This window comes from Amphibalanus amphitrite, unplaced genomic scaffold, assembly GCF_019059575.1.
Source record: "Amphibalanus amphitrite isolate SeventyFive unplaced genomic scaffold, NRLGWU_Aamphi_draft 000854F_arrow, whole genome shotgun sequence".
Classification (NCBI taxonomy): Eukaryota; Metazoa; Arthropoda; class Thecostraca; order Balanomorpha; family Balanidae; genus Amphibalanus; species Amphibalanus amphitrite.
The window spans coordinates 224,796-235,846 of record NW_024882348.1 but is presented as its reverse complement, the minus strand read 5'-3'; the positions used below and the strand labels follow the sequence as shown (position 1 = coordinate 235,846).

The 11,051-nt window shown below is 48.5% G+C and overlaps 1 protein-coding gene across 5 annotated transcripts; it reads left to right on the top strand.

Annotated features, from left to right (window-relative positions):
- Positions 1–512: 512 nt before the first annotated feature.
- Positions 513–10,604, top strand: LOC122367172. Of its 5 annotated transcripts, none has more exons than XM_043340053.1 (3): positions 513–652; positions 3,849–3,958; positions 10,090–10,604. In XM_043340053.1, the coding sequence occupies exons 2-3, from the start codon at positions 3,862–3,864 to the stop codon at positions 10,329–10,331; spliced, it is 339 nt and encodes a 112-aa protein (XP_043195988.1). In that variant the 5' UTR covers positions 513–652; positions 3,849–3,861; the 3' UTR covers positions 10,332–10,604. The 5 variants fall into 5 exon arrangements, with proteins under 5 accessions (XP_043195988.1, XP_043195985.1, XP_043195987.1 ...); XM_043340050.1 differs by lacking the exon at positions 10,090–10,604 and adding an exon at positions 7,826–8,654; XM_043340052.1 differs by lacking the exon at positions 10,090–10,604 and adding an exon at positions 7,826–8,654 and having other exon boundaries at positions 587–716.
- The last annotated feature ends 447 nt before the right edge of the window (positions 10,605–11,051 follow it).

The following is an 11,051-nucleotide window of genomic DNA, read 5'->3' as shown; positions in this document are numbered from 1 at the left end:
AGACTCCACCGCCCCTCATGCTGCATGCGTGCTATGCCATGTCCTCGACCATGGGCGCCATTGCGACAAAATAAGGGGTTATAGTTATTTACACTCCAGGCCGACCAGTAACAACCACATCTAGCATTTGGTGACGGCACGCTGGACACTCAGACATGACTGAGACTTGTGTTCAATATCTGCAATTGGGTGAGCTACAATCCGCTATGCCGCTCACGACCCAACGCAACCGTCTCTAACCACTATCAGAGCTGTCGCCGTGCTGTTTGACCTTCTGCGTCTTCTGTCTCGTCGTGCCAGTCAAGGTGATTCTACCAATCAAAGCTTGTCGTCTGTCGCATCATCCTACGCTGCGTCACCCAAAAAACACGGCCACAAACAATTTACTTGCTTCTGATTTAGATGGAGTAAATGGGAGAGGGACAGGACATGTCGGGATCAAATTAAGTGGGTCTCCTGGTGGCGAGCGGGGGCGGGGCGAGGGCGGCCAGGGTCTGATTCAGGGCGGCCGGTCGGGCGGTCTGATATTTTTGGCTCCGGGCCGGGTCGGGTCGGCTAGGGCGGCGGTGGGCAGCCTCCTCACAGTCCGTCCCCGACCGTGCCCTCTGCTGGTGGTGGTCGCTGCAGTCTGCTCTCTGTGAGGGAAATTCAGGTCAGTGGGCGGTGCCAGGGGTGACTCCGACCCGCCGACTCTGCCGGCGGCGTGGCTGAGCGAGGTAGGAGGAGAGACGGGCCGAGGTGTCTGCAAAACGGCCACTGGCTGCAGCGCTCACCAGCAACGACTTCTACTAACAGTTTTGAGTACTCTGGTAGTGTTTCCAATCGGAACTTGGATCATCGGAATTCCGATCTTGTCCGGTGCCCAATTCGCAATTTGGCTAGACAAAGGCAGCAGGCTTTGGACAACCTTGGACAATCACTTGCTACACCTCAACATCTTTTGTTTATATATAAAGTAAAAGTAATCGTGTCTAGCATTGATTGGTGAATATAAATCTCAGCTCTCAGCTCTCGATACGAAAAACACTTTAGGGCTAGTAAAAGTAGGGGAAGTTGGGGGAACGCCGAATACTTTTTTTCTGACGCCCGTAGCACGCAAGGTAGACAACATAAGCTATTCTTGTTGGCGTCATTCGAGAGGCCAGTCTTTTGCCTTTCAAACATACCAGGCGCATTTGATGAATTCGCATACCGTTAAGCGCACAAACTAAAAATATCAAAGAAGTGACTTTTTCGGCGTTGCCCCGGACTGCGGGGAAAGCCGAAAATGGGAGAAATGATCTACGGAGAATGCCGACATTGATGTTTTGCCACTTTATCTCAAACTTTATCCAGAATTTATCAAAGCTGGCACGCGTTTTAAGAGCTTGAGGACGCTTGGTGCACACTGGAAGTTATAATTGTGTGATATAATAAGAAAATGCCAGGTAAATAATTCCTTATAGGTAACAGGCCGTTGTGTCGGCTGAAAGTGTAATTTGTGTGACTAAAAATTCGCGTTGCTATTCTACAGCAGTAAAGTCCACGTAGCGTGCTTTAACGTGCGTAATTGCACGTTTTCGGCATTACCCCAGCCAGCCATACTTTTATTTGCAGGCCCATAACTTTTCAACGTGCCGTATAAATTTCAAATAGGCAGCACACTTATGCAAAGACATGATGAAGATTACTTGACCGAATTGGCCAGACAAACGGTAGCATAATGAGTAAGAAATGCAGCTTGAAAGGCGCATGTAGTACAAGGAACGCGTACCTTGAAAACGCTCTTGGCGCCCTCACAGCCGAAGTATTCCGAATGACGACTCGTAACAAACATGCGATAATTGTAGTCACTTAAGCCTCAGAGCATCACTGACAGGTGGCATCCATGTCTTACGGTTTTCGAAATATCTCGAAGTTCGGCTTTGCCCCAACTCCGGCATTGCCCCAACTTCCCCTACACTAAAAACAAGCGACATGGCAGTGTTGAGTGTAACTTAATGCGTAGTTTTCGGAATCTTTGGACAAATGGCTGGCTTGAACATTTTTGGACCGACAGTGGACGAAAACACCGGACATCGGACGGACATTGGATATACATTTTCTGAGAATGGCACCACTATACTCTAGCCATCACAGCTGCTCCCCATCCAATTGTAATGGGCATAAATTACATTTCTTACATTCCAAAGATGATTTAGATGCTTTTTGGCCAATATATTATCTCCTTGCTTCTATAAATTTTAAGCAAGTAGGTATTCTTCATGATACTGGTTTCTGTCAGCTACAGCTATACTGGTTTCTACAGCTTCAGGACGACGAAGGGCGGAAAATTAGGGGTTTTGGAGTGCTCAGAGGACCCCGAGCCAAGAACCCCGACTCTCCCCCTGCTAAAAGCACCCTCTACATTTTGAAGGTCTACAAAATAATAATATTTCGCATGATGCTAAAGTTTTTTTTTTTAATTCAAAGAACATGCCACTTTCACATCACCAGGTGACATCATTTGTGTGATACATAACAGAAACACCTACTAGGCAATTTATAACTACTACTAGTAGTACTACATACATTTTAAAAATGCATATGCTTGCTATCATTCCTCAGACTTCAAGCATTGTCCGACTTGAACTTCTTTGTAATAGAAGGATACCATTACCTACCCACGATGCCGTTTTATTTATTTCAATCCATCTGCTCTTACGCCTGACTGCAAAAAAGTGGCAGGGAATTCGACTGCGTGACTGAGATGATTGAACAGCCAAAATGACGGAGAAGTGTTTGTAGCCATTTTGAAGCTTAAGTACACTGGAAATAATTAATTACCTCAGCCGCTATTGTATTGGAAGTTGGAACAATCAACGTCAAGGACTGTCAATTTCACCGTAAGCATGCCTACCAGACATCTTTTTTTACTGGCAATTACTGCCTACACAACGAAGCCACTTATTCAAATCATTCACACATAGCTTCATCAAACAATTTCTGCTCTCCTCATTGTCGTTTGAAGCACTCACAAATAGACAGCAATACCCACCGCCGTTCACTTATACATTTCCGGTGGTTCAAAGGAGTACCAGGGCCCATCGTCCCATACATTTCAATTATTATCAATGCATTTTGACAATGACATTGATTTTACCCGCGCTTCACCCGCAAACGGGCCGTTTTTATTTGCCGTTGCAGCGCGTCAGAACGGCGCTGGCTAAATACCTGCGTGGGTATACTGCGCCGCCCGGCTCAGCTGCCCGGCGGCACAGCCTACCCGGCCAGTCACGGCCGGTGGGCGGTCCGGCTGGGCGGTTTTTGGCCGCGCCCGGTGCTAATCTGGGCCAGTGGGGCACACGTCAGCCCCGCCACGCCGCCGGCCAAACATTACACAGAGCGTCCATCACCTGACTCAGAGCCAGCGCCGACCGCCAGTGACAGTGGAAACTGCCAGACCGGCTGGCAACCGATCCAGGCTGCAGTGGAGCCAGTTACACCTGTCATCATTGTCATTAGCCAGAACCGAGTGTAAAAGCACCACCCGTTCACCTCGTCATCAAATTAAATAAGTCCTAACCCCTGAAAGTGCACATACTCGTCTAATAAGTATAGCCACTCATCTCAGCCTTCTAAGAGTAACATTCAGCGTTAGCTAAATTTCAAGTGTTATCATGTGTCTTTATAAAGAGGAGAGGAGCACTAAGGTGTTACAGCATTCATCTTACCTCAAACATGAATATTACGCCTAGCCCATGGCGCAGCTTTGATCAGAATTCACTGCACAAGCTCCTGAACTCCAATGTGTACTTGGTGAAAAGTAGATATCGGGACAACTCTGCGTGTTGATCTCTAAACTTCGACCATCGCTTTTTATCCGACAGAAAAACACTCACAATGGTTCACTGGAAGCGCGACCTTGACCTCTACACCATCGGCCGGCCTCTGGAGAGGAACGCCGGCTTCTGGCTCGACTACATGAAGGGCCTGAAGGGTGAGAATTGACTGCGAAACGTCCACCTTCTTTACTGTTGCTATGTTCTATCAATAATTCTATTTTACATATTTTGTGCCAGATATTTCATGCTTTTGATGCGCATGTATAACATGTACATATAACATGTTAATGGCATTTTTATTGTGGCTATTTTTGGACAGTGTTTTTTAATGGAGCAATTTTTATCTAATCTGCTTCCTTGTGAATAATATTGTATGTAAATATGTGTACAATGTCGTTTGCAAGCAGCTTTGTGAAACGACGTCGAAATGTACAAGCATATTGCATACCGTCATCGAATTACGTCACCAGCAACAAACTACATGTCACCATCGTCTGTAAATAGTCAGTGACGATGACCACAGCATACTTGTTCAAGATTTACGATGGCTCAGTAGGGCCTTCATAAAAAAGTTTATGCAGTACTGAGCTCAAAAGCATTCCAAATGCACAGCGTGACATTTATAAACAGATTATTGCCGACCAAAAACGTACCAACGCATTTCGATACGCAAGAACAGCCTGAATGAGGTCCCGAAACCATTCGATTGCAAAATATAAAAGAAAAAGAATAGCTGAAAACAATGCTCGCATTTAACCCTATTAGTGGCAGGGGGGGGGGGGTTGTTTTTATCCACCCCTCAGGTTTTTCGGGAATATCTCCGAAACCGCTGAAGCTACGATGCTGAAATTTTCTGACTTTTCCTAAAACTAAATTTAGCACATTCCCTGAAAATTTCAAGTTCATAACTTTACCAGGGGCGGCTCCAGAGCACTGGGAATTGGGGGTCCTATTCGTGAAGCGAGTCATTTGGGCGAAGATCACGATGCTGCACCAGTTTTACGAACAGTGAATGAAAGGTATCATGTGATAACATATACAAAGTTATTGTGCATCCTCTTTTGACACGTTTTTGCTATAATAGGCGGATCCAGGCGTCCAAAAAGGGGGGTTATTTTTTACCTCCCAACATAGGTGCCCTGACACCGCCTATGCATGACCAATACAATTTTAGTCGTTCTCTCATAAGAAAATTGTAACATAACAAGACCATTGCCACCCTTTTTAGAAACAGTACCAACAAAAACCTTATTTACTATACTTTTTGTGTACCCCCAATCTCAATGATCTGTATCCGCCTATGATTTTTGAAAATGCATATTTTTAGGATCCATGTGAATTCCTGGTTCATTCTCTATCGATCGGCAAAAGTTGTGTTAAGATTGGTTCAGAAACCTGGCCGTGATAAACAGTCTAAAATGTATCTGCAATTTGCCCGTTTTTACCCCCCTCTACCCCCCTATTCACATTTTTTAATTTTATTTTTTTTAGAAATGTAGATCTCGTTGAGCCAAATCGAATGCCGTTTGAATTTTGAAAATCGGCCGGTTAGATCTCGAGATATCAAGGGGGGGTCGTAAACAGCCCCCCCCCCTGCCACTAATATGGGGTAGCCAGGAGCCTGCCACTAATAGGGTTAACCCGTTGACAGAAAAGCAGCGTTGACATTTGTTTCGAGTCTACCATCTCTGGTTCCCTGCCAAACAGATCAGACTTTCCGCCGCCGGCTGAGCAGCTCTCCTGTGTCACCTAGCGGCTATCTCGGCCGACAGCTGGGCGATGGCGCTGACAGCTCTTTGGCAGTTACGTTCTCTCCTGTTTGTCGCTCTTTTGACCCGGCTGACTCACCAAAGCCAACGGATACAGTCGAACAACAGCTCGTTGATTAGTGGTTACGCCATCAGCCGCCGCACGACGCTGGCGCTAGTGTCGTTGGCGGCCCTTTGGCTGGCAGGCTGCCCTAAAACGGCTCGGAATGCGGTGTCCCGGGTCGCCGGGGAGTCCCGTCGCCAAGTGCCGCTCACCAGCTGGCCACCCTCGGCGACAGGTGTTCAGACGTGCTAGACTGGGTCTGAGAGCGCCTGCCTACGTGAGTCAGTCTCTCGAGGATGAGGCCAGTTGTCAAGTCGCTTCTCGGGGACTAAATTTAGAAAGTTGACAAGTGGCTAATCCTTTTTGTCTGAACGCTGACAAACTGGCATCAGAAATGATACATAATTCTTAATTCCTATTTCATTTCATGAGGCTGTCATTTAAATTGCTCTATAGCTATTTTTGGAATAGATCGCAATTTAAAATTGGTGGTCTAGACAACGTGATTTTACAGCCCTCGAGCGATTGCTGGGATATCATCCAAACTAATTTGCGTGTTCTTGTCCTTTGGCGTGAGCACTGTCCGACGTCCGTGAACTCCCTAAGAAGTCTTCTCGGTCATCTGGCATGACCTACACACACGCAAAGTACGATTAGGGAAGACGCGATAACTGTTTTCGGGTAGCGTCAGGAAAGCGAAATACCCTCACCTACCTTATGCTCACAAGCACCTTTCGCAAATGCATCACACAAATCTGCCATAAGATATAAATCTGCAAACACATTCCATTTACCAACCACACATTCATCAGCGCTGTCTACAGCGCACACGGCACAGAGTCAAGTGCACATTGCACAACGCATACCTGTCCGGTTTCTAAGCCTCCCGATATGTTTCGGCGTGCAGTGGAGGAGCGAGCGTGTCGCGGCACCACGCCGCCCGTGCCCAGCGACGCCATCAAGGTAGACAAACGCTACAGCTCAGAAGTATTCACCAGCAAGCGGGACGTCGAGGTGCGCCAAACCCTGGTGGCGGTCAAGGAGACGCGACCCGTCTACCAGCTGAAGATGGCGCCCGCCGTGCCGCAGTATACCAATTAACGAGCCGCTAGCCACGCCGTAAGGAGGCACAAAGATGGGAACGGAGAGCTTTCCCCACCTGTAGCCGCCCTTTGAACTCACTATAGTGTGCAGCTTTTCTAATAGGATGGCTTAGCGTAGTGAGATAGCTGAAATGCTGAGATGGCTCACAGGCTGGAAAGGGACGAGCGTAGTTAGATGAGGCTACAAGCTGACGAAGACTTAGCACGGTCGTGTTGCGCGATAGAGCGAGGCGAAGGCTTAGATGGTTGTGATTGTAATGCATCAGGTCCGAGAAACAGTAGCCTAAGTCCTAGAAAATGCTTAAAAGCTACAAATGCATGTAGATTCCAGTTAGCCAATCGCGAAAATTTCACGCAAATAGTTTGGTGATCTAGTGAGTTATTTTTATGGAGGAGCACGACCCTTGGAGAAGCTTGCAATTAAGGCCATTTACAGGCGCTGCGCATGTCGGCGTGGCATGTTAAGAACATCGCAATTCGCAAACTTAGCAGAAGTCTATTAGGACGTTGAACCTTTATTGGAACATTTGATTGAAGCCTACCCTTAGGAAATTAGCTATGAACACAAAACCCCCGGGTACGATTGACTCCTGAACAGAACATAAAAGAAGCATTTGCGCAAGCTCCTGCTCGTTGGTAGTTAGTTCGTAGTTGTTAGTGTTTTTACTAGCATTGCATTCATAGTTTGCATGACTCTGGCCATGACTGTGCCCACTTACCCAATGTATTTTGCTGTTCTCTTGGGAAATCTGATAATAAGGTTCTTGCTTTCTCATCCAGGCCCCTTTTGGAAATGTATGATACCTACTGTTGTTTTCAGGGGGTAAACTGATGCTAAATACGTTTCAATATTTCATATGCAATTCTGCTACTAGCATGTATGAGTCTTCTGTGTATATTATAAATGAAGAGTGAGCTCGGCACGGTTTACAAATGTGCTACGTTAAAATCGCCCATTACGTGGTAATGGTCGCCACTAACAGGAGCTCTTTCGCTCCTGTACACTGACCGATGCTTCACGAGGACTCGCCTCTGCTGTGTAACATTTTACCGCCGTGTGTTATGCTGTGTGATTTTCGCCTAACGCCGTTCCGTACGCCACTGCAGGAGAGCACGACGCCCTGGGCCCGCGCCGCATCCCGGCTGCGCCGCTGCTGGCTCCTCGGCCGCGCGCGCGCAGCGTGCCGCACTTTGCCGAGCCGCCGTCGGCGTTCGACCGCGAGCCCTACAGGGACCCGTTCAGCGACCCCTTCTTCTCGGACCCGGTCGACTTCGGTCTGCCCCACAGCCCCGCCTACGACGACCTGCGCGGCATCATCGACCGCGCCCGCAGGCGGTTCCGTGATCGCCGCATGGACGCCGAGAGGCGCGCGCTGGAGTTTTAGGCGCGACAGGAGGAGGAGAGGGCGAGGAAGAGGGCGAGGGGCGCGCTGGCGACGCGCGACCGGAGAGCGATCCCGCGCCGAGCACGGAAGCGGCGAGGGCTCAGTTTGAAGTGCTCGCGACGCGCCGAATACGGTTCATTCATCGTTCATTGACGACAATCGACAGATCATTTCACACGAGTGAGGGAGACTGGCCGCGCGGGTCGGGTCAGGCCTGCCCCGCGCGGCCGGGAGGGGTGACGAAACGACCGGGAGGGGGCGGGACGAACGGAGAGGACGGCGGGGCTCCTATGTAGAAGGACCGCGAAAATGAGCGACTGGTCAGTCTGACCTGTGCCCTGGTTAGCTCCGGGCTGAAGCGAAGTTTTCCAAACCCCCGCTGCTCTCTTCACGTCTGTTCCTACAGGTCGGGCACATGAGCCCGACAACTGTGAACCGCGCGAGTCTGACGGGGAGCCGCCCGCGTGCGCTGCGGAGTGACCGGGGCTGCGGAGAAGCAGTGTCCTGTTGTGATCGCTGTGAAATAAAGCCGACACTGTGGGCAAATCGAATGTTTGGTTTGGATTTGTGGCATCAGACGATCCTTCGACCCGGTGGAAATCATGAAATGATCCCGAGACATCTGAGGGATATGTAAAAAAAGAGGACAGAGCCTGTCAAAAACATTTGTAAAATATACTTACGTTTCAATAAGATACTACAACACAGCTGCCTTTTTTATCAGGTAGTTTTCAGCGCTAAAACTTGAAAATGTTTTCTTTTTTTCGAAAACAAACAAGTTAACAAACGGTGGAATTTTTGATCAATTTTCTCAAATTAAACCAGAGCTTTCCGATCGGACAATGGAGGCCAAGAGCTGAGAGCTACGCTCTGACTAGCTTTTTGTGAATCAGCCATTGCGAAATATTGTGCAGCACTCCCACGACCCATTTGTTTTATGTTAGTGCTTGGACCTCTGTATACAGAGATCTATGGTTAGTGGCGCTAGCTTTTTGTATGTGAATCATTGAAAGAGCTCGGATGAGTACTTTGACTTATAAAATTTGAAATTAATGTTCTAGATCATTTAGTTAGCAGCTCTAGGAATGATGCGAAACGACATAATGAAATTGTATGGTTGCGTGAGAAGATTATCGGTATTTGGCAAATCAAGCCGTGGGTAGGCGGTTGCCAACGGCAAAGAATCCACCTAATGGAATCGGACACTGAATCAACGCGAGCGATACAGACACAGGCTCGGCGCTCGCAGATATATCCGCGAGCACAGGTGAGCAGTTGCATACCCTAGTAGATCACTGGAACGCCGTATGTCCGTCCAATACACAAATAACACGAAGAGTTCATGTGACACCTAAATGTGGTGTATGTAAATATGTACATGTATGTAGTGTATGTATTCACAATACATGGACATTCTGCAGTTGTATTGTGCATGACATCACAACAACATAAATATGACACTTAGCAGATACATATCATTAGGTACATCTTACATCTATGCAGTGTGCATGTTCTGCAATGAACCACTGAATTAACCAATTTGCGGCCATTGACTGTGTTCTCACTGTCGCAGTACCTGCGTCGGTCTACAAATTCAATCAATAACATTGATTGATTATAGAAACGCATGCATTTCATTTTGCGCATTGCAAATTGTTTGTGCATCAATATATCATGCAAACAACTTTTAGAGCTAGTCACCGCGCTCGTCCCTCAGACTTCTTCGTTTCGTTCTGCCTGCACAGGAAAGTCGCGACAGCCATACACCTATCAACTGCACGCCTCTCTGACCCTGCCTGCACTGTTCCGTCTGTACACTGCACAGGAGAGCCGCGATATAGCCGTACAGCTAACAACTGTACCCCCCTCCCTCTGACCCCGAACTGTCCTGTCTGTACATACACTGCATAGGAAAGCCGCGATATAGCCGTACAGCTAACAACTGTACCCTTTTCTGACCCTGCCCGTACTGTTCCGTCTCCACAGGAGAGCCGGGACAGCCGTACAGCTACCCGCTGTACCCGACCTACCCGCGCCGCTCACGGCCATTTGTACCGCGGTACCCCACCGAGCCGTCCAACTGGGACCCAGCGCTGGACGACCCGTACTTCTGGGACCCGATCGACGGCGTCGGCCTGCCGCACAGCCCCGAGTACGATAAACTGCGGCACACCATCGCCGCAGCGCGCAACCGTGTGCGCGACCGCCGCCTGCGGCCCTACTACTGAACTGAAACCCTACAGCGTTCCGCCGCGACGGGGAGAAGGGATGGGAGGGGACGGGGGAGCAGGGATCGGTCGTTGGTGATGATCTATCGACTCGACAGAGAGGCGATATGCAGCGTCACAGGCGGCTTATTTGTTGTACTTGAAGATAAGAATTTTAAATAGCCTTCTCTATGGTGTGGTGATGTTTTTTTGTGGATCATGTTTACGTCTGATGGGTGTCTTGTCCAATGTCCCTGCAATGCTGCACGTACTGAATAAATTTGTTCAACCCGCGCCCGGCTGGGGGTCCTGGATTTCCACGCCCTGCTGGGGGGGGGGGGTGTTTGAACACCCCCCCCCCCCTTGTAACTCGGCTCCTGGGCCACGTAGCGATACGCGGAAGGCGGCGTTCAAAAGAGCGTCAAAAATAATGACGAAATCACTTCGGTCAATTTTTTGGTCAGGTCAAAGGTCAGGTCACCAGAGGTCATTGAAGGCAAAATTTCGCCGATTTCCAGGTCGAATGTCGAAAATTTCCAAGAAGCCAACGCATAACTCGGGAACCAATAGAGCTACAGCGCCGCGGAAAAGCGCATTCAATAGCCCTATTAAAGCCCTTTCTGAGTAATTCTCTCAGATTTGACCTAACGTTTTGCCTGCAGGGGGCAAAAACTGCAAAAATAACCGATTTTTTCGGAAACTGTTTTTCTGCAATAACTTTTGACCCAAGCCTTGTACGAG

Bases quoted from the DNA above. Each gene is read 5' to 3' on its own strand.
- LOC122367172 (XM_043340050.1), top strand. From the start codon at position 3,862: ATGGTTCACTGGAAGCGCGACCTTGACCTCTACACCATCGGCCGGCCT. The intron at 3,959-7,825 runs GTGAGAATTGAC...ACGCCACTGCAG, and splicing joins CTACATGAAGGGCCTGAAGG to GAGAGCACGACGCCCTGGGC.